The 26363-nt window shown below is 43.9% G+C and overlaps 1 protein-coding gene across 1 annotated transcript; it reads left to right on the top strand.

The window, feature by feature from the left end:
• The first annotated feature begins 15814 nt into the window (after positions 1-15814).
• On the top strand, positions 15815-24245 carry LOC122178155 (organic solute transporter subunit alpha-like). The gene is made up of 8 exons (XM_042868143.1): positions 15815-15985; positions 16960-17111; positions 17210-17283; positions 18668-18826; positions 20898-21009; positions 21731-21877; positions 23254-23359; positions 23762-24245. Exons 1-8 carry the CDS (start codon positions 15907-15909, stop codon positions 23941-23943), a joined length of 1011 nt encoding a protein of 336 aa, XP_042724077.1. The 5' UTR covers positions 15815-15906; the 3' UTR covers positions 23944-24245.
• The last annotated feature ends 2118 nt before the right edge of the window (positions 24246-26363 follow it).

Genomic DNA, 26363 nt, shown 5'->3' on the forward strand with positions numbered 1-26363 from the left:
GAATGCACTCATTTGTGGCTGCTGGGAGTTAGAGGCAGGAGCAGTTGCTGCTTCTCCCACATGTGGACTGGCAAACCCTTCCCTCCTTGCACTTGTTCAGCCATAAAAACTTGGCTGCTTGGCTCTGGAGTTCCCCTGGGCGAGGTGCCCACAGCCACACCAACAGCAGGGCAGGAAGGTGCCTATCAGGGCTTCCTTGAAAGCCTAACTTGCCATTGGAAAGCCTAATTAGGAAAACTCGAAGCCAGCTGACAGGTCACCGTGTTTCACTGGCTTATTAAAGGTAGTAATTTGAATGACATGATATATAATTAATAGGAAACAATATGTAAACAATTACGACGGGTGAAGAACTGGTGAAGGTGTGGCTGAGTGGATGTCAGTAAGCAATGGGGCAGCAGCATGGTCTGGAGTGAGGAACTGGAATCACAGATGCCTCATGCTCAGAGTGGCTCAGGGACCACGCAGTGTACTGCTATTTGAGGCATTCACTGGAATTACAGAGGAACTCTGTGCATCTGGAAAAGCATTACCACTGAACTGAAGGCAAAACTCGGTATGCCATCTTGGCACGAGCCCAGGCAAAAAGAGGCAGTGACATGGCCCCCATTTCCCTCTTGCACCGGCACAAATGGAGAACGCTGTTAAGGCTGCCAAGGCACTGTTAGGAAAACTGGGGCATGTTGCATCTGATACAGCACAGGAACACAAGGAACGTGAGGGCTGCATCCATCCAACACAGTGAATCACTCCCTGCAATCACACACAGGTGTGGAACCTGGGTGGTGCAGCAGGCCAAGTGATCAGCAGAAGCAGAGAGATTAAAGAAATACATGAAACTGAGGATATCTATGTGTATTTATATTTTTTCTTTAAAACATAATAATGGCATCATTAATACCACTTTGCATATTGATCAGGACCTACTACTAGAGAGCTTTTCCTCAGATGTTAGCCTACTCATTCAATAGCATTGTCCTCTGCCAAGGAGCAATTTCTGGCCGCTGGCAGCAACACTGATACGTGACCAGACAGCCCCACGGAGCTCCTTTCCAGCAGTACCCGAAGCAGTCACCTCACCGGGCAGCTCAACAACAGCACAACAAAGCTGAGCTGTGCACAGGAAATATGTCAATCTACACTGCAGCACAACAGACCTTTACACTGCTCACTGTATGCCTTGTGGACAGCAGCAAGCCAGTGCTGTCTTCCCTATGAACACAGACCAAGGCCTGCCCCGTAATGTGGGGCCTCCTGATGGCTGCTCCCCTGCTGCAGCGGGGCTGTGGGGCCAGCAGGAGGACTGGGACAGTTGGGAAAGCTGAGCGACAGCCCTGTTTCACTAGCTGTCCCTTTGCACAGCTGAGAGCTTCTGAAAAGAGCTGCAGGCAAGCGAATGCGACCTGCTTGGGCATTGGCCCAAGGGATAAGGGAAGATTTCCTTCCTGCTGCAGGAAAATGAGAAGACAGTGGTTAGAAAAGGGAAATCAGCAATTAGGCATCAGCTGCAGTGTGTTTCCTAGCACACCAGACATGTTCTGAAAGGAACATCCCCACTCTCCAGTGAGGAGAAGTGATTCTCCATCTCTGCACAAATGCATGCAAGTGAGAGAAGCCAGGAGATGTCCCCTGGAACACACACACTGCCATGAAACACATTGGTGTCTCAGGTACAAAAGATTTGGCAGATCCTCTGTTTGGTGTGTCACATAGCTTGCTTAGAAGGAAACGAAAATGACGATCTAGACTCTGAAAATCAAAAAACAATTTTGAATTGACAGAGGCCTCTTAGTTTTGAGTTTCCTAAGGTGCCTAAAGGTAGCTTTTTTGTGTTTTTTTTTTTTCTTTTTGTTTGTTTCTGCAAATGGCAGGTACCATACAGTTGGTCCTGAAGGCCCTGCCTACCTTAACCAGCAGGCTGGATGCCTACTGGAGGACCTGCAGAGGAAAATGGTTGGTGCTGAGGGCACGATGCATGCAGCTCATTGTTTGGTGTGTTTTGACCTGGATGCCCAGCAGGGCCACTCCCTTCCAGGTGCCAGCAAAGTGCTGGCGGTGCTGGGGGCTCACTGCCAAGGCATTGCCCAGCCTGCTGGGCTGGGTTCATCCCTCCCACCCCTGAGGCCTTCTGACTGGGGGGTCAAGAGCACACGCACACAGGGCAGGATTTCCTTCCCTATCACAGGATTAAATAAACTCTATCCAAATCCTCATCAGACCTGACCATGCTTAGCTCGTTAGCACTAAGAGGTTTGCGAGCCTTGAATAAGTGATCCCTTTAGCGGAACCTGCAGTGGCAAACGCCAAGAGAGGATGCTGCAGGAGGGAGCTGGTGCCTGCACCTGTGCCAGTGGGAGATGGATAGGTCTGCGGGTTGCTGTGTGATCTTGCTGCTCCCTTCGCCCCCTGAGTCCTGCTCCCTCTCGGGGCCACCCAGCTTGAGGGAGAGGCAGAAATCCCCGCGGGCCGTTTCCTCCTGGCTTTCAGTTTCAAGGTCAAGTTAAACCCGGCTGACAGACCAAACGATGGCACAGCGGCCCCGCCCGGGTCCTGCCACCGGGCTGTCCTCCGAGGAAAAGCAGCTTGATTAAAAGTGTTGGAGCTCTTTCTGCTCTCCTACGGCGGCCGAGGTCGGGGCCGCCTGGTCGCTAGGTGGCAACAATGGCTAAGGCCAGGCAGGGCCGCGTCCCGGGCACCTGTGAGCTGCCGTGTGCTGAGGGAGGCGGAGGGTTTGGCTGCAAGGTGTTGGAGGGGGCACGGCTACGCTCTGTTGGACTGAGCATGTTGGGCAGTGCCCTGTCCCACTTCCCTCCCAGTTGAGCAGGGGGCAGGAAAAATCCACAGCCAGCTTTGTCTTGCACGCTCCTCTGTCATATTTCAGCCATTTCTATGATAACCACTAAAGAAGAAGGAAAAAGCGCTTATTTTAAGACGAAGCATCTGGAGCGGTTTTGCAGTGGAAGAGGTGGGGTTGTTCCCGTGGGGCCTGGAGAACCCTGTGAGAAAAGTCATTTCTCAGAGATGCCGGCAGTTTATGTGGGGTTAAGAGACCTGCAGGTATCGCCCTGCAGGGACTGCCTGGGGGGTTGGCCCCTACCAACACCAACCGGCTACTCTGCTCCCAGGAATCACAGAATCACCAAGGTTGGAAAAGACCTCCAAGATCACCCAGTCTAACCGTCCACCTGCCACCAATGTTGTCCACTAAACCGTGTCCCTCAGTACAACTGCTAAACGTTTCTTGGATGCCTCTGGGGACGGTGACTCCACCACCTCCCTGGGCAGCCTGTTCCAATGCCTCAGCACTCTTTCTGAAAAGAAATTCGTTCTTATATCCAAACTGAACCTCCCCTGGCACAACTTGAGGCCATTACCTCTCATCCTATCACCGCTATCTGGGAAAAGAGGTTGGCCCCCACTTCACGACAACCACCCTTCAGGCAGTTGTAGAGGATGATACGGTCTCCCTTGAGCCTTCTCCAGACTGAACAATCCCAGGAAGAATTTAAACATGGCAATGGCAGGGATGGTCCTTACCCTAAACTTCTTGCACAGGCTCACTGTGGCTGACAGAACAGAAATGCCACTGGTGAGCTGTCAGCATCAGTGAAGGAGGTGCCCAGTTGAGCCCCCAGGAGTGGGGAAAGTAAAAGGTGCCTGCTGTGTGGGGCATGGCAGCAAGAGAGGAGACCAGGACACTGACCAGCAGGAGAGCAAGCATGGAACACTGACACCAGTTCACTAACGAGGGGTGGAACAGATTGCCCAGAGAAGCTGTGGTGTCCCATCCCTGGAGGCATTCAAGGTCAGGTTGGATGGGGCCCTGGTCAGCCTGAGCTGGTGGGGGGCAGCCCTGCCCACAGCAGGGTGTTGAAGCCCATTGGACTTTAGTTTCTTCCAACCCCAACCATTCCATGGCTCTGTCTCTATGTTAGTTAATGCCAAGTGAGGGAGAGATTATACATTTTCTCCATCACAGCAGCAAATACGTTCATCATAGGTAATGTTTTTACACCAAGTACCATAGGAATTAATGATTCACCACTTAATTTCCTCTTTCCCTACTCCCTCCACCTTTCTTTTGCTGGTCTTCAGCCAACTGCAACATCAGGTCTGTAATGATTTTAAGCACCATTTATGCTGCCATCGTGGCAATTTAAATTGTCACTTTCTATTAAAAGGTCTAACTCCAAATGGTTGTAGCTGAAGGCATCGGCACTGACAGTGCAATTAAATGAAGAAACTCTTTTCTTGGAATGTCAGTGCAAACGCATTTTAAATAAGGGTTCAGAAGTACTTTGCTAATTTTAAACTACAGTATAGCTTTCTAGTGAAGAACAATAACTGAATCAGGGGAGACTTTTCCACACTCTATGACAGTTTTTACTGTCATAGTAAGAGACTTAAAGGAACAATGTGCCAAAGGAGCCCGGCAGTCTTTGAAAGCCTTTTAACCATGAACACAGATGATGCTACAAAGGAGAAGCCATAATTTCCCATTTTAAACCCATGAAAAAATGTTTATCTGATTTGCTTTCCTCAAGGCAACTTGTAAGAACAGTTCACTTTATTGGGTGTACATAGAAATACTTTGTCTACGGCTACACAGGTTACCTTTTAAATATGTGCTATGTATGGTGCGCTTTGCGTACCTCACATTTCTTTTATCTACAGATTCTACAGAGTGTACATTCATCAGAGCGTACCTCTGATACAATATGCAAGGGAATAGGATCGGGTGTAACTTTCTTTAAAGAATTACAAATATTATTTTGTTTCATTTCTGGTTAGGAAAGAGAAAACTAGCAGATAAATATGCTGGTATACTGAGGGCAAATGAAAAGAGGGTATTGCAAAAAAGGTATTATAGTATAAGGGAATTCAGGTACGTGCAGTAACGACTTTTTGCTCAATAATTTTGTCATCGCAGAAGTAGTACATCCATTAAAATGAAAACTTTTCATGGGAGCAGCCCAGTTTCCTGGCTTCAGTGGAGCTGTCTCTTTGTGCAAAGCCTGCATACTGCCTCTCCCCTTTGTCATCTGCCTAATTTTTATATTCTCAGCTTTGCTTTTAAACATCTTTATTTTCCAAATTTTGACATCCCCCAGCCCCTTTTTTAATATTTAGAGAATTTCAAGAGACATAAAAAAAAAGCATTTACCGTCCGGGTCTTATTTTGGATAAAGGAATAAAGAGTACCCAGATGTGATTAGGCAGAAGTATTCTCCAAAAAGGACAACACTTATATGCAGAATGGCCAGATGTGAAATGCCAGCATCCTTCACTATTAGTCAAAGCACGGGAAGAAAAGTGAGCTACACCCTTAATTCTGCAAATGTGCACATAGGACTGAAACTAGGAGGAGCAGCTTGATAATCTGGTGTGATAACCTCTGATAGCACCTCCATAGCGTGAGACATTACCACTTCTTCTTACTGCTTCATCAAGGCCCCGTACAGGGCAAAGGGAAACCCTTGTTTACAGAGATGGTAGAACAAGAAAACTGTGCTCGTTTCCCAGGGAGATGTGTGTGGCAGTAACATGTCTGTGACAGGTTTTCTTTACCTATGCCTTAAGCTTCACTGCAGCTAGGTGAAGTGAGAGCCTCACCTCTCCATGCTCCTGCTCCCCAGAAGAGCCCTGCAGCCTTACCATCAGCAAAAAGTAGGTGAGGCCACTGGTGTTGAGCTCTTGGACTTTGCATGCCCTGTGTGCCTGCATGCATGTGAACTAGGTGGCAATGACAGGATGCCAAATTCTCCTTCCTGGGGAGGTTGTGGAATCAGTGTCCCTGGAGGTGTTCAAGAAATGTGTAGGTTTAGCACTGAGGGACATGTTTAGTGGGCATGGTGTGTGATGGCTGATGGTTGGACTGTATGATCTTGGAGGTCTGGAATCTTTATGTTTCTGTGTTTCTATGATCTCCACCCCATGCCAGTGCCATTGTGGATGATATCGTTATCCACCATGATGACAACAGGTAATCACCATGATGAAGGTGATAATCACTGCAATGGACACCCTTTCTAAGAGACAGCCTGTCTTTGCCCATGTGCACTTGGTGATCACCATGACACAGGGCCTGGGTCCAGTGGTGTTTTTGTTTGTTTTTGTACCCAACGTGGGGCAGAAATGCCCTTCACTCTGCCTTGACTTCCCCTGGCACAGCATTTCCTTCAGCTGAGGGGTCAGGGCTGGCCAGATCACAGGCCCATGCAGCTCTCAGAGCCTTACAGCCTGGGCATGTAGATGTGTACCCCCATCCTTGTTCTACTCAGTACATCTGGACAGCCTTTTCCTGAGCCATGGTTTAATTCCCACTGGAGCAGGTGTAGATTCCTGCAAGCACAGTGCTGTCCCTGGGTTTTGGCCTCTCTGCTCCTTACAGGATGACTTTCATTTTGAGACTTTACCCAGATTGTGCAACTGATAGGTAACATTTGATATGTCAGTTCTTATCACAGATAAACTGCTTCCAAAGATAGATAGGCTGGATTGTACAATTAATGGTTTTATGATAATTTTGTCAGAACAACCCTGACAGAAGGGAGTGGTTCTACCCTTAATACCCAAGGGACCTACCAAAGTTAAACCTGGCTCACAGCTGAGGATATGCAATCTAAAGGTGACTCTTTTGGTTGCCCAGCTTTTCTATTGGGACTTGACCAGGAAGAGACACATTTAAATAAGATCACTCACCTCCTTTCCTTCACATCTCACCCTCTGTGAGAGACTATCCTAGGGCTCAGTGTGTTCATTTTCTCAATTTACTCTTGAACAGGAATCAGTTGCCTTAACAACATTTCAGCTGAGAGAAAAAACAAACAAACAAACAAGCAAACAAACAAAAAAACATTTGCAAGATAGATGTAAAGAATAACAAAAAGTCCCTACTTCCTAAGCTTACCTATAGCTATGTAAACTTTTCCTTGTCCTTCTGGTAGAGCAGCCATCCCTGTGCCCTCCAGGCTGGGTCTTTGAGACTGCTAGATCTCACAGACTGTGCTGTCACCCAGCCATGCAGGGGGCCATTCCCTCCACTCATGTGGCTTCCTCCACCCTTCACTCCTGTGTGACGCTGCAGGTACAAAACTCCTCAGCTCCTCTCACTTTCCAGAGGCCTTTTAAAGTTTTCATCTTTTTTTTCTTTCTCCTCTCTTCTCCATGGGATACTGGTAGGATCTTCCTCCTTTTGTAGATTTCCCTTCCCCTTTGGAATCCTTGTAGGGAACAGGATGGACTAAGGGTTTGCTAGTGCTTTAGACCTCTGCTACTGATGTTGTACCAAGTGCACAAAATGAAACATGAGCCATTTTTCATAACTTCCTCAGGCATGTGGAAGGATTGCTGGTGTAGCTTACTTCTTGATGACCAGTGAGTGTCTGATGTAGGTGTAGAGGTAAGAACATACTGGCATTTCAGTATTATTTGAGCATACAGATCATAGAATCACAGAATGGTTTGAGTTGGAATGGTCCCTTAAAGGCCATCTAGTCCAACTCCCATGTGATGAACAGGAATACATACGGCTCAGTCAGGGTGCTCAAAGCCCCGTCCAGCCTCACTTTGAATGTCTCCAGGGATGGGGCATCCACCGCCTTACTGGGCAAGGGGTACACAGGTATACTGATAGGTCAGAGAAATACCTATGTTCTGTAAGCAGGCATTTATAAACCAGTATATCCCAGCAGTGCAGCTGACACTGTAAAATGGTTGGGTATACATTACAGCACGTGTATGATGAGAGGCTGAGAGAGCTGAGACTGCTCAGCCTGAAGAAGAGAGGGCACAGGGAATCTTCTCCAAGTGTATAAATACGTAATGGTTAAAGGGGAGTATGGAGATGGAGCCAGTCCCTTCTCAGTGGTGCCGTGTGACAGGATGAGAGGCAATGGGCATAATTAAACACAGGAAATTCCATGTAAACATAAGAAGAATTATAACTTCTTTTTAATTGTGAGGGAGGCAGGGTGGCTGGACACCAGCACAGGCTCTTGCACACAGCTGAGATATAGATGCTTTCCATGGACACACAGAGGCAGTGCATTGCTTAGGCACAGGCAGATCTTTAACCTCCTGAACAGGATATTGCCTTTGCTGCATCATGGCTTACCAGAGACCCCCTCAGCTGGCTCCACATGGTTGTATACAGCTCAGTACCCTTACAGTGGGAGAGAAACAGCTTCCACAAAGGCTACTGCTGGCAGTGGGAGCTACAAACAGCAAGCAAATAACAGCACAGAAGCATCCCTTCTTCCAGAACTGTAAGAATTGTGTGAAGAAGCACATTAATGCGTTTGGGAACCATACTGGGCATGTAACAGCACTTTGCTTTACGTCTGTTTTTAAGCACCAGAGGCATTATACCTGATTTCTGTAAGAGGGAACAGGTTTGTCAAGTGTTGCAAAAAATATCCCGAGAATCATTAAAGCATAGTTTTGGCTTGAATATATTCTCTTCAGCATTCAGCTGCTATAAGCCTGGTTCACAGAATTATGAGATTTAAAGATATATGCTCTTCTGTGTTCCGTATTCTTGTTTTGGTTTGATTTGTTTTAGTCTTTAGTGCACACATCGCATTTACAATATTTTTCTGATTAAAATGTCTCTAAAAACAGAATTTTATTTTGAGCAAGAGCTGAGATTTCTTGCAGAACAGTTGACTTCAAAAAAAAACAACAAACAAAAGCCGGTGTTCTGAAGTTTCCCTACTTTCTGGAGAGAGAACAATGTGCCTTTTTGCAGGCATTTCTCTGAATCAGTTTTACTGACGCTAATGTTTTCAGGCATAGTAAGTCCCAAGCGAATGTTGTCAAATGTTTACATAAATTATTTTTAGACCATGTAATTATGTCTGTAGTGCAGAAATCTAACCCTAAGTATTACATGTCAGTCAGACAAGATAATCTTTCCTATTGTGGAAATCAAACACCTCCCCCTCAAATCCCCACAGCTCAGCATTCAGGTGGAGCTCCTTCAGCTCCCACATACAAAACCAGAATGAATTACTGGGGAGTAAGGACTGTAGAAGGTGTAAACTGACTGCACAGAATGAGGAGACAGGGGATCAAAAAGAAACAAAGAGCATCTGATAAATTATTCTCTGAAAATTATTATGTAGGAATGACATTTCTGAAACAGACAGCTGTCAGCAAAGGGCTGAACGATGCTGGGGGGAGCGGTGATAGTCACTATAAGAAGGCACTAGTCAGCTTGTCAAGTGCTAGGAAAGGGGAAATTGGTGGCGAGAGGAGATAATACAAGAGGCGAGTGGAGATAAATCTGAAAGATGTCAGATTAAGGCAGAGCCAAGACGTGTCAGGTACTGCCAAGCTAGAGCAGAAAGCTTTCTTGGGATTCAGCATGTGAGAACACAAGCCTGCAACTTAAACACTGACATAAACAATTTACCCCTAAGACAAAAAGATACTCTAATAAAATTTACAACAAGAAAAACAAAGGAGAAGACAGAGGGGATGTAAGTAGTGTCTGAAAATATTTAGTGAATTCATCAAACTCAAGAAGAAGATGCACAGCAAAAAGTTTTCTGTAGTGGCTAGCTCAGAGAATGCTGTAACTTCTTCTGCCTATCTGAAGTTAAAGAGCTGCCTAGGCTTACTGGGTCTCAGCCATAAATTTTCCTAGGGAAGCAAATATATTGATTAAAATGTCACATCTCAAAGCTTTCCTGTTTTTTCCCTAGCTTACACAGTTGGACTAATAACATTCATTATCTTTCCTTACAAACTTTGCCTTACTAGCGTGCAAAACATCTGTTCTTTGTTTGTTTGTTTTTTTCTCTTTCTTTGTGGCGATATTTTAACCTTTTCATAATGATTTTTTTTTCCCCCTCAGGAACTCTGGTAGCAACGTCAGAATATATTTATTCCATGTCCTGAGATGAGATGATGAAAGGGAGGAGGAATATGCAACAACTGCTGGGAAAATTATTCAAGAAACAGAACAGAAGTGGCCAGCACTACTGTTTCTAGTTGCTCTAGGGCATCTCTTTCTTTCCTGCTTTCGGCCACAGCCTTCCTGTCCCACCCCTCCCAAGCTCACTGTGGAATTGTAGAACAGAATCATAGAATCACCAAGGTTGGAAAAGTCCTCTGAGATCATCTAGTTCAACCACTCACCTACCGCCAGTATTACCCACTAACCGTGTCCCTTAGTGCCACATCTACATGTCTCTTGAAAGCCTCCAGGGAATAACTGTATTTGTATCACCTTGGGGGTGCCATGCCACTTGGGGTGACGTCCTCCTTGCAGGTATCTGCCCGCATCAGCTGATGCCACTTCACTAGAATATCTGCCCTCTGTACCACAAGAGGAGCAGAGCCAGTATGGGTGGCCCAGCAATGTCTGGGGCATACCAGCATACCCTTGTGTGCAGTGCAGAGGTGGAATGTGTAAAGTGTTGGCAACGTTGAGCCAAGTCTTTACTATGTGTCTTTATTTTTTCCTTACCAGGTCAGATGTGGACCTTCTGGAAATGCAGGAGGACTGAAAGTCATTGGGAGTAGGAATTTCTATCTAGCAGAAAAGACATAGTAGAGAACTTCCAAGCTGTCTGCTGGCAGATGATGCTTCTGCTTCCTTACTGAAAGACAGCATCTTTGTTCCACCCAATTAAACAGGGATGGAAACCCCTTCCGAGCTGAGCCAAATATGATGTCCTGGAAGTCTGGCTTCACTGCAAATTGGAGCCTTCATTTGCACTTGGGAATCTTGAGTCTCAGTTCAGAATGACTATGGCCTATCTTATGTGTTTAAGTACTTAAAATGGAAGGAGACAACAAATTAGCATTTTGAACTTTAAATAGCTTTTCATTCCTAGCAGGCCTTCTCTAATTTGCTTAATGCATCATCTTCCATTCCAATGAATCACGGGAGTTAACTCTGTCAGGAGTCTGTCAGTGTTGCTTGGGTAGAACTGCACCTGAAGATGGCATTTTTTCTAATTTTTTTTTTTTTATAGTACCAGAAATGAAATCATGGATGTTAGATTTCAGGTGAAGGTTTGACAGGACAGAAGCACACAGAAAGTAAAACTTCTGAATATATACATGTGCTCACTGTAGCCATACAATTTGTTTTACAGGTGTTATGGACCTGTTCTTTCAATTATTCCTTGAAGACTTTTTGTAGTAATTTTGTACTGTGACTCCATTTTGCCTTTGGACAGTCACAGATTTCTTGCTGTAACATGTAGGAGCTGCTAAGGTTTACAATCATTTAGGTTCTTTATGTTCAAGAAATAAGCTGGTTTGAAGCCATCTTTTGGCTACTATAAATACAGATAACACAGTTATGCAGTATGTTTCTCTCTAAATGAGTCCTTTCACCCTATACTTTGGAATAAATCACAACAGTTTATTTACCCAACACGTCTGCCCAATCACAACCACTGTGAATCTACTTCATTATATTCACAGGGTCTGTATTTCTGCTAATAATTTAATAATTTGGTCTAGTTTTCCATGTCATTTTGTAATATCTCAAACCATCCCAGTTGTTCGGTTTTGGTTTTTGAACTGAAGCCTAACTTCCGGTTTTCTTCTGCAGACTGTTGTTTTTTGAGCCATTACAAACGTGTCTAATGTTTATTTGAAGGATTCTGCTTTTTCTTTCCCATCAGACTGTGTCTCAGATGATGCTGTACCTCCACCAGAATCTCTCCCACTGCACCCATTGGCTCAGTCTGTGTATGCACTGCGAGACAAAAATTCAAAACTGAGTGCCATTTGAAGCATGTCTGTGCTCTTCTTTCACCTTCACAGTTCAGTGCAAACTCGGGCATTGCCTGTGGGGTTTCAGTATGTCTTTAAAACCAGGAACTTCCCATGCATATACGGACAGATGTGAAATTGAGGTAGATTTCAAATAGCATCAAACTAAAACCAGCATTATGCTTCTGATTTATGAGCTCATCTCCAACACTGCTTGGAAAGCAACAAATAAAAGGAAAAGCAACAACAACCAAAAGGAAACAGATCATAAAAGCATGCAACAAGTTCACTAGCTTCTACTTGTAATATTACTCGCAAACTGAGCTTCAGAATTTCATAGGCTGTATTTATGTAAGGGTGAAAAGTATGGTTTCAGAACATAGCTTTGATTTTGCATGCACACAGTGCTGGAGCTATTGGCACAGGCAATCTCATTGGTAGTGTGACTAAAACTCATGCTGATGTTTTGCATTCATACATGTATATGTATTTCTTCTTATTTTCTTGTGCGAGGTCTGCTGCTTACAGAGGTCAACATACCCCTAGTTTTCAAGGCTGTTCTGTTTTGCTTCTTTTGTTATTATATTACAGCTTTATAGTTGTGTGTGTAGGCTTTGTTTTCTACTTCTTCTTTTCTTCTTCCCAGTAAAAGCAATTCAGGAGGAGAAAAAAGCATTTCTGTCATGCTATAACCTGTGGGAAGAAATGCATGACCTGTCTTGCCCAGCACCTAGCTTCTGTGGTAAAAGCAGACTTAGTTATTAACTGCAGAGTGCCTGACAATTTCTTCCAGTAGAATAACATTATACCCTGTAAAGAGACCCCTACTTTCCTCTCTGGGAAACAGCTGCAAAGCATCACCTTTAGCATAGCTGTACTGACACTTGATAACCTGCTCCATAAAGAGGTCCCTTAATTCTCAAAAATCTTGTCAGCCATCTTCTAGAATTTGGAGATCATAAATTAAGACTGGGGAAAAAAAAGAAAAAAAAAGAACTACAGAAATTTACACTAGGGAAAGAACATCTTGATCCTAATCTATATCCTTCATGATGCTGGAGATCCATGAGGTTTGTCTTTACCCATCAGCGTCCTTGGCCACATAGGAGATGCTCACAAAATGGCACTTACTTGGTCCTTAAGATGTATTTGTCTCACTGCTCATCAACACTCCTTCGGGGAAAAAAACCCTCTCCCATTGCTGAAAAGCTCTGCAATCAAATTTATGTACTTTATCACAGCAACGACAGAGAAAATGCACTTCCTGCCTCTCTTCTACCTCAGGATGCTGATTATTGGCTAACCGCCCTCACCATCAATTTGGAGTCCTAATTTTATAAGGTTCTGTCAGCTCTTTGTTCTACTGGGAAGTACTGTGATTTCCTTTCTCTTCTTCTACTGTCACATCCAATTGCTCATAAGGTACTTAAGAAAATGCAAGGGGTGGCAATAATTACTGCTACCTGATTGAAAATGTAAAAATATACAACAAAAATCAAATAGATGGATTAATTCTGCTTCTTTATTTTTCTCGTATACCTTGATTGCCAGAAACTGATTTGCTTTTTTAGTAGGAAGAAAAAATCAAACTCCTGTTTAGCTTCAGCTTTAATGCAAGCCATGCTCCTATACAGATGTAGAGTAAAAACCTCTGTCTAAGCTTTCATCCTAAAAGCACAGTTGTAAAGCTTCTGGCACGCCTGATACTCATTTTTTTACATGGAAATCTGTCCAGCTGAATAGGCATGAAAATCACAGTTTCATATTGTCTCTGTATTTCTTGGTTGTATTTAATTGCTGCCAGGATCCAAGTAACAGAAAATCCCGTTATTAAATTATCTAACTGTGATATAGGTCTTCCTTATCTTATATTAATCAGCCACCTTTTCTGAAATTTCCAATTTATTACTGGCAGTAGGTGAAAAGTCAATGGCTTTACCACAGAAAAGGTTACGTTACATCTAAATTCAACTCCATAATATACTGTACCTGAGAAATCAGATTTAATTTCATTATTAGAATTGGCTTTTGGGAACTGTATAATTTTAGCTGACTGTTCTTGACCGGTTGGGTATCCAGAATTTTGGGAAATCTGATACACATTTCTATGGCTCCAGAAACTGTTGATCTGTTTTTCTAATATCAACTTTTCTTATTAGCTTGAACTCAGCTGAACATAATTTGCCCCCCAGGAAAGTTCTTTGATTGCACTGATAATGATGTCTGCTAGATTCCCCTGCAACCATAATAGCTTAGCCTATATATTCTACATGATGGAGTTTAAAGCTTGTCCTGTAACAGCTCACAGGATCTCCTACTGTTCCATTTATGAGTCAGGACTGCCATTGGGATGTTCAGATAGGCTTGGATCCCCGTAATGTGACCAAGGGGCTGTGTCACCTTCTGAAGGCCAGTGTGCCTACTCCAGGGAGAAGGCAAAGATAGTACCAGTTCTTCCTGACTGCACTCTGGGAGCACATGAGGAGCTGGAAGAAAGCTGTTATACCAGTGAGACAGGTGAAAAAGTGAAAGTCATCACCAACAGGAGATAAGATAAACATCTGCTGGCCTTCAAAAGAGAAGCAATAAAGGGGTGTGTTCCATAAGAAGAAACAAATCTGAGCAGTACTGTGGAGGGGAGCTGAACCACAAAATACTCAAAAGCCCCCAGGAGACAAAGGCAGGGAGCTTTGATTACAGGTGTTTTTTATTCTAAGTACCTGTGTAAATCTCTTGATGCATCTAAGTGGCCAGTGACTGGCTTATATTTATACCTCTTTATATTCTACCTTTATATTTTACCTCTCTACTACTAGAGGTAGGTTTTTGTGGAAAATAGTATGCATTCGACTACAGTGTTAAGCCAAAAAGTGGAATAGTGGAGCTGGGAGCAAAATGAACTTTAGCTCCTGGGGATTTGAAGGATTTGACATCAGCCTACAGACTTGCATTTGTCTTAGAGGCCAGTGCTGAGAGGGCGCTGATGGAGAGCTGGGGCTAAGGAAGATTGCAGAGAGCAGATCTCCTGCTGTGGTAGCTGAGGTGTCACGGTGTGCTCTTCAGCCTCATTTATTAAGATTAAGGTCTGTCAGGCAATTCTTTTGTCCCAAGAAACTGGGTGAGGAAGAGATGATGTTTGGACCAAAGAAAACAAATGGTGTTTCTAACAAGAAGAAACTGCAGTAGGTATGTAGGTTTTAGACACTATTCTACGTGACTCCAGCAGAAGAGAGAGGAAGATGGATCTTTCAGGGAGTGCAGCAGATGAGAACTCCTTTGTGTTTGCTTGTGGGGCAGCTTCAAAGACCTTTGGCCATCTTTCCATCTCAGCAAATCCTAACTGGAGCTTTCAGTCTGACTATCCAGAATGACAGCACTGTATGGGCTGGAAGGGACCTCTGGAGATCACCCAGCCCAGCCCCGTGCTAAAGCAGATCACACAGGAAGGCATCCAGGTGGCACTGGAGCATTTCCAGAGAAGCAAACTCCACAGCCTCTTTGGGCAGCCTGTTCCAGTCCCTTGGGATGCCTTACAGAATCACCCAGGTTGGAAAAGACCTCCAAGATCATCCAGTCCAACCATTCACCTATTGCCAATAGTACTCACAAAACCATGTCCCTCAACACAAAACCCAAATGTACCCATTCCCTTTTCCAGGAAACAACCTGAAGGCGATGCCCAGCACGGGCTTCAGATGCTGCAGAGATCCTGCAAGCAGCTGAAATAAGCATGGATGCCTGCAGATCTCCAGGGAAGAGACCCTACAGCCTCTGGGCAGCCTGTGCCAGTGCTCTGTCACCTGCACAGCGCACAAGTACGTAGCACATTCCCACCTTCCACTCGCTCTCCTTCAGCCAGTACATAAGAAGGTGCTGCTTCTCCTCTCCTCCCGGCCAAAATCAACTAAAACCCCTCGGTGGAGGACTACCCCGGGAATCCTTTAGGAAACGCTTTGCAGCGGCCATACAAACAGCCATCTCCACGCGCTGCTCTTTGGGCGTCCGGCCTTTGGGCGCCAGGAGGCAGCGCGGAGCGGGGCCCGCCGCTAATCATTAACCTCTCCCGGCCGCTTCGGGCTGCGTGCATCGCTGCTCCCGCACTGTCCGGCGCCGACGGCAGCTCCTCGCTCTCTCTCCGTTCCCCCGACGCCCTGGGGGCAGCGAGCCGCCATGGAGAGCGAGGCGAACGACACCTTCCTGACGTCCTGCGGCGGGAGCGAGCCGCCCTACGCTCAGGAGCTGCTGAGGAGTAAGTGCGGCGCCGGGAGAGGGAATCCCCGAGCAGTCCGGAGGGAGCGGCGCTGAGAGGGAGTTGCCGTGGCGAAGGCTGCGGGGAAGAGAGGAGGGGAGGAGGGAGAGCAGCCCGCAGCCGCCTGGGCGAGGAGAGAGGGAAGGCGGCTGTGAGCAGGGAGGCTTTGGCCTGACGGGGTCCTCCTACCCCGCACAACTCCCAGTCAGTCTCCGAGGACTCTGTCTGTGTGAGGAAGTGATGCACAGACCTGCCTTTGGACTTGTAAGGGAAGCAAAGAATACTGTGTAGATATGCTGCTGTTGGTAACCTGCTTGGTTAAGCTCCTAGAACAACCTCTGCTACTCTAAGAACCTTGGTCCTAGAATTCCCCTTCTCGAAAGGACTTTTGCATGATGCTTGGAGGCATATTCTTCCTGGATGCTGCCTGTGGATTCTAGGAAAATATGTTCACAAACTTAACTACTTGGATCATCCTCTGGAGTGAGTGGTCCATGGCTGTAGCTAAGAACAAATCAGAGGATCACGTGGCAGCTGGTGTTGGCAGAGCCCTCTAGGTCCATCTGGCCCAACCCCTGTCCCAGCAGGACACCCAGAGCAAAGTGCCAGACCCACATCCAGATGTCTGCAGATCTCCAAGGAGGAGACCCCACAGCCTCTGGGTAGCCTGTGCCAGTGCTCCGTCACCTGCACAGCACAGAAGTACTTCTGGTATTCAGAGGGAACCTCCTGTGCCCCAGTTTGTGCACACTGCTGCTGGTCCTGGCACTGGGCAACACTGGAAGGAGCCCGGCTCCAGCTTCATTGCACTTTTGGCATGTGACTTTTCAGGAACAGGACTAAGATGCCCCTCCAAGATGCTGTTTTTACATTAAATGTTCAAAGTACATGAATGTATGAAATGTGTAAATCAGATTTTTGTTTGTTTTCTTTTCTCTCTCTTTTTTTTTTTTTTTTTTTTCTTCTTTCTGTAGGCCTTGACCTTGCTGGTAGATTTCTCTTGGCAATCTTGACTCTGATGACACTAATTGCCGATCTGGTATTTATGGAAGAAGTGATCTACATCTACAGGAAAACCCCCTCCTCCAAAAGATCCATTTTAATTTGGATAAATGCTGCAGCTCCAGTAAGTGTTGTGGAAAATAATGCTGAAAATAATCTGGAAATCTGCATGGACCTGCTTTACCTCTACCCTCCATACAACCCTCCTCCCTTTCTCTGTAGGTGATTGCTACAACCTCATGCATTGGCATTTGGATTCCTCGCTCAACAATGTTTACAGATTTCACAGCATCAGTGTGAGTATTCTGCTCGTTCCTAGATTTGCCCCAAACCCTGCTTTTCTTCCCTTTAAACATCTGCTACTCTTGGTAAACACAGTCATTTTGTAAATTTAACAATTTAGTCATTTTTGGTTTGAGTTGAAATCTCTTGGCATCTCCTTTATTTTTTTGCTGAAGCACTTCCCAGCACTGCAGCCCCCTAGTGTGGGAATGTCAGCATGAAGAACAGTGACTTACATGTAATTGATTGTCTTGATTGATGGTAGTTTTGAAGTAATACCCTTTCCTTTCTCTCTCTCAGTGTCATGTAGGATGAGATTCTGACCTGTGACTTCTTCTCTGTGCTTTCATTAATGATGAGCTGCATAGATCTATTATTAACAGTGGCAAATGAACCTCCAGTGAGCGCATCAATGTAAAAATCCTCCACAGCTGTCCTGATAAAAGCCCTTTCTGTACATGTGACAGCTCTGACATACAGAGCAGGATGAAGCACGGTCCCCGCTTTCCGAATGCAATGGGGCAGATCCCATAGGCAGAGCCAGGTGTGGGGAGCCTTGGGTGCTCCAGAAGGGCTGGGGTAGTTTTGGAACTGCAGGACCACATCACAGAACCTCCTGCATGGCCCCAGCCCATGTCACACTGCATGTGCAAAGGGAACAGAGTAAAGAAGGATGGAAAACAAACTGGTGGGGCTTTTGCTGCAGGTAGTGCAGGACTTCTGAGGACCCATCCTATGGCACTTTTAGCCCATCTCAATCTCTCTCCTGTCTTGTCCAAGCTGCAAGTTCCTGTTCCCTTTCCTACCACTCCCTCTTCTCCAGCTGCTCCACAAGCTCCTTTAAGGAGTTACCACAGCTGAACAGGACCTCCTTTATTTGGTGGGACTAGATTTTGGTGAATAAGTTCCCTAATACAGTATGGGACCAGGAGGAAAAGGTGGCTGCACTATCTGTTGTTTGTGGGAGGGCTGAGAACATGCTGCTGCTGACAGGAGAGGTGGGGCTGCAGTAGTCACTGTTTGGATCAGATTTGTGTGCAGAGGGACTGCACCCTAACTGGAGCAGCACATAGGATGTTAGGTAAACACATAAATAAACCTAGCCACCTGGGTTTTGCTCTTCTTATTTTTAAGAGGAGGAATAGGACTTGCTTTGAAAAGTCACGCCTAGGTAAGTGGTAGAAAAATACATCTGTAACAACTTGGGCTGGAAGAGCCACCAGCACACTTAGGGAAAGACCTGCAGACTTTTCAAAGCTAGCTCTGGGCTTTCTGCTTACTGTGAGGCACAAACTTTAAAAGATGTGGACTGAAGGTTTAAGAAACCTGCACAGGTCTGTCAGAGAAGTGTGAGAGATGGACAGAAAAGCTTAAGCTGGCTCTTTCTTCCCCTCCTAGATTTTTTGCCATAGTCATCCACAAGTTCCTGATGATGATGATAAAAGAGTGTGGGGGCCAAAAGCTGTTCCTGAAACGGTTTGAAAATGGTCACTTCAAGATCAGCACGGGGCCCTGCTGTTGCTGCTGCCTGTGCCTGCCCGGTGTGCGCATCACTAGGTGAGTTGCCCTTTAAGATTTCCCAGCTGGAAATCTGCTGCTGGAATCCAGCCAATTTGGCAAGCCTCACTTACAGCAAAGGGCCTCCCTCCTTCCAGAAAGCCAGTTTCAAGCTGTCTCTTAAACAGTGCCATCCCACAGGGCTGTACAACACCGCTTAGTTCTCATTTTTATAACGAGGAATTGTGTGTAAGAGCCAGAGCATGAGGTAACTCACTTTAACCCAACGCCGTGTTTCCGACACGTAGTAACGTTTAGCACTGTGGTGTCTCCTCAGCTAATCCCGTTGGTCTTCAGGAAGCCTTTTCTATAGTAAGCAGAAAAAGAATTTTCACTCTAGAAAATCTAATAATTGAGATTTCGGTTGAGAAGCGGGGTAAGGATGGAGAGCTGCGCCTCCTCAAGGGGCGGTGCGGTGTAACACAAACCCTGCCCTTTTGCAGTGCTGTCTGCTAGAGCTCCACCTCTGGTCAGAGTCACCCCACCATTCATATGCTGCTCCCAGACTGAAAGCCTCATACGTTCCAGGGTTTTCCTCCTGGCACACAGTACATTCCTCAGAGCACAATTCCTTTCCATTGAAAGGAAAAGCTCAAGGTATGCTTTTGGGGGAGGAAAAAAAAAAAGAAAAGAAAAAAACCTACATTTTTATTGTAATCATTTTTCTTTCAGCTACCGCATTTAGTATTATGATGTTAATTCTTATTTCCATTAATTTATTTTAATGGAATATTGGTATTTACTTACATAGAGGGAGCACCAAGAAAAAAGCAACAACAAAGGAATGTAATGTAATTATGTAAAATCAGCAGGTACTGATGTGGATCTAAATCACTTCTAGTGATTTTGATGGGCATTGATTCAGGCTTGTGTCAATAGTGAATGCTGAAGAAATCTATGGGACAGCAACATGCTACCGATCTGTAATGTCACCAGTGCATGCATTTTTCTTTCCGTGTCTGTCACCCTCTGTATTTTCTTGTGGTAGCTGAAGGATGGAGAGAGGCTCCTCTACTCTGCCTTCCTGATGGTCAGTCCTGTGACAGGTTAACCATGAATATTGAGAGGGCTGAAGATGTTAGCCTCAGCACAAGGGGGCTTTTTACTCTGCTGAGGGCTTTAGGCTCCTCTTCTGGAATCTGTAGTACAGGGAAACTCTTGTGCTGTCTCTGCTTCTGAGTTCTAGCCCTTTCCCATTAGAAGGTATGGGTCGTTTTTTGTTGTTGTTTTTGTTTTAAATGAGCAAGCCGTGACAGAGAAAGACCAGTTTTATATTGCTTCCATAGACAGGCAAAGTAATGGGCTGTCCCAGTAGATAGAGATGTGTCAGATGAGGGTTTTTTTTAAAAAAAAAAAAAAAAACAAAGAAAAAGGAGACCTGCATTTGCAAGGCAAACAAGTCCTGGCATTGCAGGGACTGCAGTATTTGTCATATTGTCCTTCGAAGCCAATGGGAGTAAGGCGGGGTCTGTGGCCAGAATTGGAGCGCTGTAGTACTTTGCTGTCCAGCTGAAGGTTGCTCTTCCCAATCTCTTCAGAGAACTGAAATAGCAAGGCAAAAAAGCAGCAGCAAGTGGCATTGTTCAGAATGGTTGTGCTTCTGCCAGCTCTGCCGTTTGCTCTGGGGCAGGAAGGAACATCCCATTTTGTCCCTGGAGGTGTGCAGGAAACGTGTAAATGTGGTACTGAGGGATATGGTTTAGTTCCATGCGCACCATGTTGTCCACAACAGTGGTGATAGATGGATGGTTGGACTAGATCATCTTGGAGGATCTTTTCCAACCTACGTGATTGTATGATTCTGTGATTTTTTTGCTCAGCATTGGTTAATCTTCATTGTTGCCAAACAAGAAAATTACTGCTTTTGGAGACACCTTAATAGACCTGTCTTTAAATAGGCATTTGGGTGATTCTTGAAAAGTTTGAATCTTGAAGTTGTTCCTCCCTAGACCTTAGCGGTGTCCAGTAGGAGTGCAAAAGTTTTGCTGTTTGACAACATCAGAAAAATGCTATAAAGATTGCTAATAAGATTTTTCCCTCTCTGACATATATAAATATTTTTTTTCGTCAGGCGATCCCTCTTTTGGCTGAAGGTGGGCACCTTCCAGTTTGCTTTATTTCGACCTGTTTTCATGTTTCTGTCAACAGTGCTTTGGACCAATGACAATTACAGCCTTTCCAATGTAAGTGAATATTTTAATCAGAGATGGTCTACAGAACCCATAGCTTTTGGTTTGATTTTAGTATCTTAGCCTACAACTAAACTCTAGAACCCGAGAGCATTTCTGACTGAAGTATCTCACTTCAGAATGTGTTTCCTTGCCTCTCTTGGAATGAGACTGGGTGTTGGGGAGGGTTAGGCTCTGTACAGCTGGAGTAGTAGGACTACACATTGCCCTTTGGGGTATACTCACCCTGTGTGTTGTAAGGTACAGCTCTAGGAAACAAGTGTGTGCACAGATGTGTAATTAGAAAACCTAATTCTATGCTTTTCTGCAAATGATGGCAGGTAGTACAAAGCAGAGGAATGGTACTGTGTAAGCTGCAAAATGATGGAAAATTGTATCTGCTAATAATTGTGCACCTCCTAGATAATTCAAAATAAACGTAGTATTTTTGTGGTTGTTTAATGGTGGATAAATAGATGATGCCTCAGATGGCACGGTGAGTACACTCATGAGCCAGCTGAGAGCTCTCAGTAGGGTGCTGCTGAGGTCAGATAGAGGGGCTGTGTCATTCTTTACTGCAGCTGGTAGCACTCTGATGGTACCACACAGTTTTTCTCAGCTTTTATGGAGACAGAAAGAGGCATTTTAATGTCTGCATCATTCAGTCTGCAGCTCTGCCTGGAAATAGCAACATTTGTGCTATAAAGCTTTACAGGTATACTGATTTGCTTTTCAGTTATCTCCCAAAGGAGCTGCAATATGGATTAACTGCTTCGTTGCTATCCTTACCATTATTGCTCTGTGGCCAGTTGCAATCATGTTTCAGCAAGTTAGAGTTCTCCTTAACCGTAAGAAGATCATCCCAAAGTTTGCTCTTTATCAGGTGAGAAATTCAGTATTTCCAATAAGAATTGATCTTACTGTTGATATAGCACCACCTATCCAGGTTTTTAATCCTTTGCTTAAGGATTATAGTATTTTTTTTCCATTAAATGCGCTGTGCAATGGCATATTTTTACCTGATTAAGGCTGTGTCCATTTGAAGCACTTTCCTTGGCTGCTGTTCAGTGTCAGTTTGAGCCAATTTTACCTCTGGTCGTTCAAGCATGCTGGAGATGTGAGCTGTATAAAATCCATTCATCCTAGGGCAGCTGAAATCAAAACAGCACCTTCCACAAGGCTCAAAGGAAGCTTTTTAGGTGCCACATCCTGAAATACAATGTTAAAAAGCTGGTGTGTACTTTTAAAAAGCAGGAGAGGATATGGAACATTGTGTGAGTGGGTTTCAGCAAGTCATTTTGTTTTGATAGTATTTTTCTTGGCCATTGTGCATTTGAGACTTAGATAATAAGGAAAGTTATCTAAAATATTACTGGCTGGAACTCACTAAGGAACAGATCCAGATAGGTTATGGGCAGGAACAGGTCCACCCTCTCCCACATCGTCCAGAAGAGAGTACAGTAGAATTCTTGGCTGTACAGCTTTCTAGTACAGGACATGTGGAAGACTAGTGTGCTAAGGGCTCTGTTAAGAAGATCTAAAACCCTGATAAATGCAGCAAGCAGGACAGTTGCACATGCAAAGCTACACAGACATGAATCTAGGTTTAAGATGGCAAACCCTGCGATGTGAATGTTTACACTGAGAGAATTACACCAGCGTCTAGAGACACTTTGTTGTATCTGGTGAAGGCCTAGCTTACTGAATAATAGGTAAAATAAAGCGTGATGGTTGCTGAACCCAAAGTGGAGAGACCTTTATCCCTTTTGGCAAAAAAGACACATATATAACATGTACATATAACTGGGGGAACACTGCATCTCCCTGCTGTGGCAAAAAGATGAGACAACAGAAATATCGTTCTTCCCACTAAGTAAGAGCATAAGCTCTTAGATTAACAGGAAGCTTTTAAGACATTTTACTTATTACTCAGAGCCTGATATTGTTTAATATCCCAACTGGGAGCTCTCTCTATGTTGCACCTCCCACACGAAGAGCTGGGAAAACACTTCTAAAACAGAGGTTTTATTTAATACTTGCATTTCGAGCAATAGCATCCTGACCCAAAGATGAATTGTGCAGGATGGCAGGCAGCCTGGTGGGAGATGGAAGAAAGGGAGAGCAAGAAAGGAGGAATGAGATAAAAGAATGAGCTAAAAGAGACTCTATTATGAAAGCAAAATAGTTGTGTGAAATATAATCCTTTTTTTTTTTTTTTTTTCTGGTAACTAAGGCATCTATTTTCTCTTTCTGGTGTAGTTTATCCTCATTCTGATCCAGTTGCAGACAGCTACTATCAGCATTTTGGCTATGCAAAGAATTGTCCCTTGTGTTCCACCACTCTCTTCTTCAGCAAGAGGAGCATGTAAGTTCTTTTGGAAAGAATGTTCTTTGTTTTCTTACAGAGGCATCAGTTCAGTTTTCCTAACTGCAATATTTAGTGTTTTCCCCAAGTATGAATTTCATGGGATTTCATGTAGCTTCTGGAGAATCTCAGCTTTTATTTAAAAAAATAATGCATGCATGATTACTGTTAAATCTGTTGGATTTTGGATGTGTAATGTATTGCATGCTTATTGAGGAGCAGTACTGTAACTTTGTAAATATTTTGATGCCGAGAATGAGAGGCACTCTGTTATGGGAACAGAATGGTAACTTTTGTTCCTTTTGCACAAACAATGATTAATAAAATGGTCTTTTTCCTCTCTCTTTTTTTTTCCCTCTTTTTTTTTTTTTTTTTCCCTTTTTTCCCTCTTTTTTCCCCCAGATATAAGCCACCAGGTCCTCATCATGGAAATGTTTCTAATAACTTTAATGTCAAGAGTGGTCTATCGGAGAAGATACAAGGAGCTTGACCCTCCAGAATGTATCAGTGAAGAAGCTGGGGTCAAGAAGCAGGCTCCTACCATGAATGTTGCAGTTAACGAAGATGGATTGTCAGGGTTTTAGAGGCTTCCAATGCTCCTGTTCTGCAGCAGCTGGGAGCTCAGCTTCAGGAGCCTCTTTCACTGTGTATAGCCACAGTGCATGTCAGAACAACTTCTGACAGAAATGCCTGTGAGCTGTGCTGAAAGGGCCAACGAGTGGAAAGATAAGCCTATTTATTTTCCAGTGATATGTACATGGTGTGTTTTCAAACCATGTACTTTTATCTTGTTCTTCAGCACTTGATGGTAATCAAACCATCTCATAATGTGATTTTTTTTTCTTTTTTTTTAAATTAGCTATTAGAATCTCTGCAATTTAATGTAAAGCTGTTCCTGTTTCATCTCTTGATTTCATTTAGCTCTGTTTCAGGTAGCCTGGATTGTTCTCATATGTCTAAAACAGCATATTCCCATCCTTTCTGCATTAAAATCTATCAGCTCTCAGTGTTACAAGGTCACCATAGCAAGTCTGATCAGTAAATGTTTGTTTTGAAGTCCTCAGACTGGTATGAGCTCTCCACCTAAATGATGATCTCTTTAGGACAACACTTTTTATATTCCCTGGCATTTCACCCCCTAACCTGGTAAAAACACCGTTGCCATTTGTAAATATGTCATTGGCTGATGCTCTGTTGCTAGAGAAGGGAGATTCTCTGTTGCTGGTCTGGAAAAGTAGAAGTCGGCCTGAGAAGTGTTCTGTCACTGCTCTGTGGTGTTATGTACTACTTTGGTTTTCTGATGTGGAAAATGGGAATTATGATACTCGATATCGTTGCATTCAAGATGTCTATGGGAATGAGAACTGTTGAAAGGAATCTCTTTCAAAAACCCACCTCCCCAGCTTCTCCACCTCCAAATCTGTCCTGCTCAGTGTTTGTACCCATTTTGCTGAAAACAGTTTTGGTTGCTTGGTTGGTTTGTTTCAAAAGATCCCATTGTTCTTCAGTGAGCCTAATTATTTTGATTCAGCTCACTATAATTTGTAATATGACAGCAAGCTGTTGGATATGCTGTGTATTGGGAAAGGAGGTGCAGAACTATTACGCTAGTGCTCATCTCCTCATCTTGTCTGATCCCTACAGTAAATACTTCATCCATATAGCAGGAATGTTTATTCCATAAGGAGATGGGGAAAACGCTTTGTGTTGGAAAAGGTGTTAATAACATCCTTTACCAATATGGTATCAAATACAACTTTACTGGGGCTTTATTTCTCATTTACAGGGAGCTCCAAAAATACTTTTAATTTGAGAATTGGCTGTGGAAAATGAAATATTCCAAAAGCTTTAGCTTGTGAGTAAGCTGTGAGAAGAAAAAGAAGTTGAATTAAACAGAACATTTTCTTTCTGACTGAGGTTAAAAATAGTATTTTCTTTAACAAGGGAAGAATTTCATGATGCTAGAAATAACTGAATTATTTTTTGTTTGAAGCGGTTGAAACAATTTTTATATGAATTTTTTCTAAGCAGGCAATCCATGAAATTAACACAGATTCTTGAACTGCATTAATGTGAGAGAATCTACATATTTTTCTTTCCTTGAAAAATAATTTAGGTGAAAATTTTCACTCTACTCTGGAGTGTGTCAGCAGAATTAACAAATCAGCTGATATCTTTAATGTGAGAAATCTTCTTAATGTAATTTAACGTTATGGCTATTAGCATATTCCTAATGTTGCTTTATATCAGTCTCAGTCACAGATACATTTGTAATGTTTCTCTTATCAACCTGTGGAACAGTACTTCATAACAATATTGGGAATGGTTGGCTGTGAGCTGAAGAAGTTTCAAAATTGGAAAATAAAACATGTTGACTTGGTAAGGTGTTTTGTGAACTGCTGTGGAAAAGACTAATTACTAGATCTACTGAGCACTACTGGAAAATGTTTTCTATAGCAGTTCTGTAAAGGTGATGTCTTGGTGAGTGCGATCTGTTGCAAGGAAGAACACGTCCATGTGCTGAAGCTTGATTGCTTTTGAAAACAGATGGAGCATATGGAGAAATGGTGGTCTCTGTCTGTCCTGTGAAGGCACCTGAAGGCACAGCAAGAGCCTTCACCCGTTCTTCTTTTGGGCATTTATTCAATGAACAAAGATCTTTTATCACTTTTGGTCTGGTCTTTGTCATGTCTCTGAAATGTCTGCAAAATGTATCTTGTAAACATCAGCGTAGGCCTGATTTATCTATAGGTGTCACTAGCTGTTTTGCTTTTGGGCTGATATTTAAAACCTACTGTTGTATTCACCTGACATTCTTCAGCAAGAAAATGCACTGTCAGGTGGCGATTGTCAAGTGGACTTTACATTTGACAGCAGACACTTCCCTTAGTAAGTGTAGTAGTCTCATTCCAGAAGTCACTTGCTTACACAGTACCATCTTGAAAGCAAAATTAGATATACTTAAATATGTGCCTAAGAGCTTTCCTGAGTTACAGCTTACATG

This window comes from Lagopus leucura, unplaced genomic scaffold (assembly GCF_019238085.1).
Source record: "Lagopus leucura isolate 7727_CA_CO unplaced genomic scaffold, USGS_WTPT01 Super-Scaffold_100001, whole genome shotgun sequence".
In the NCBI taxonomy this organism is placed as follows: domain Eukaryota; kingdom Metazoa; phylum Chordata; class Aves; order Galliformes; family Phasianidae; genus Lagopus; species Lagopus leucura.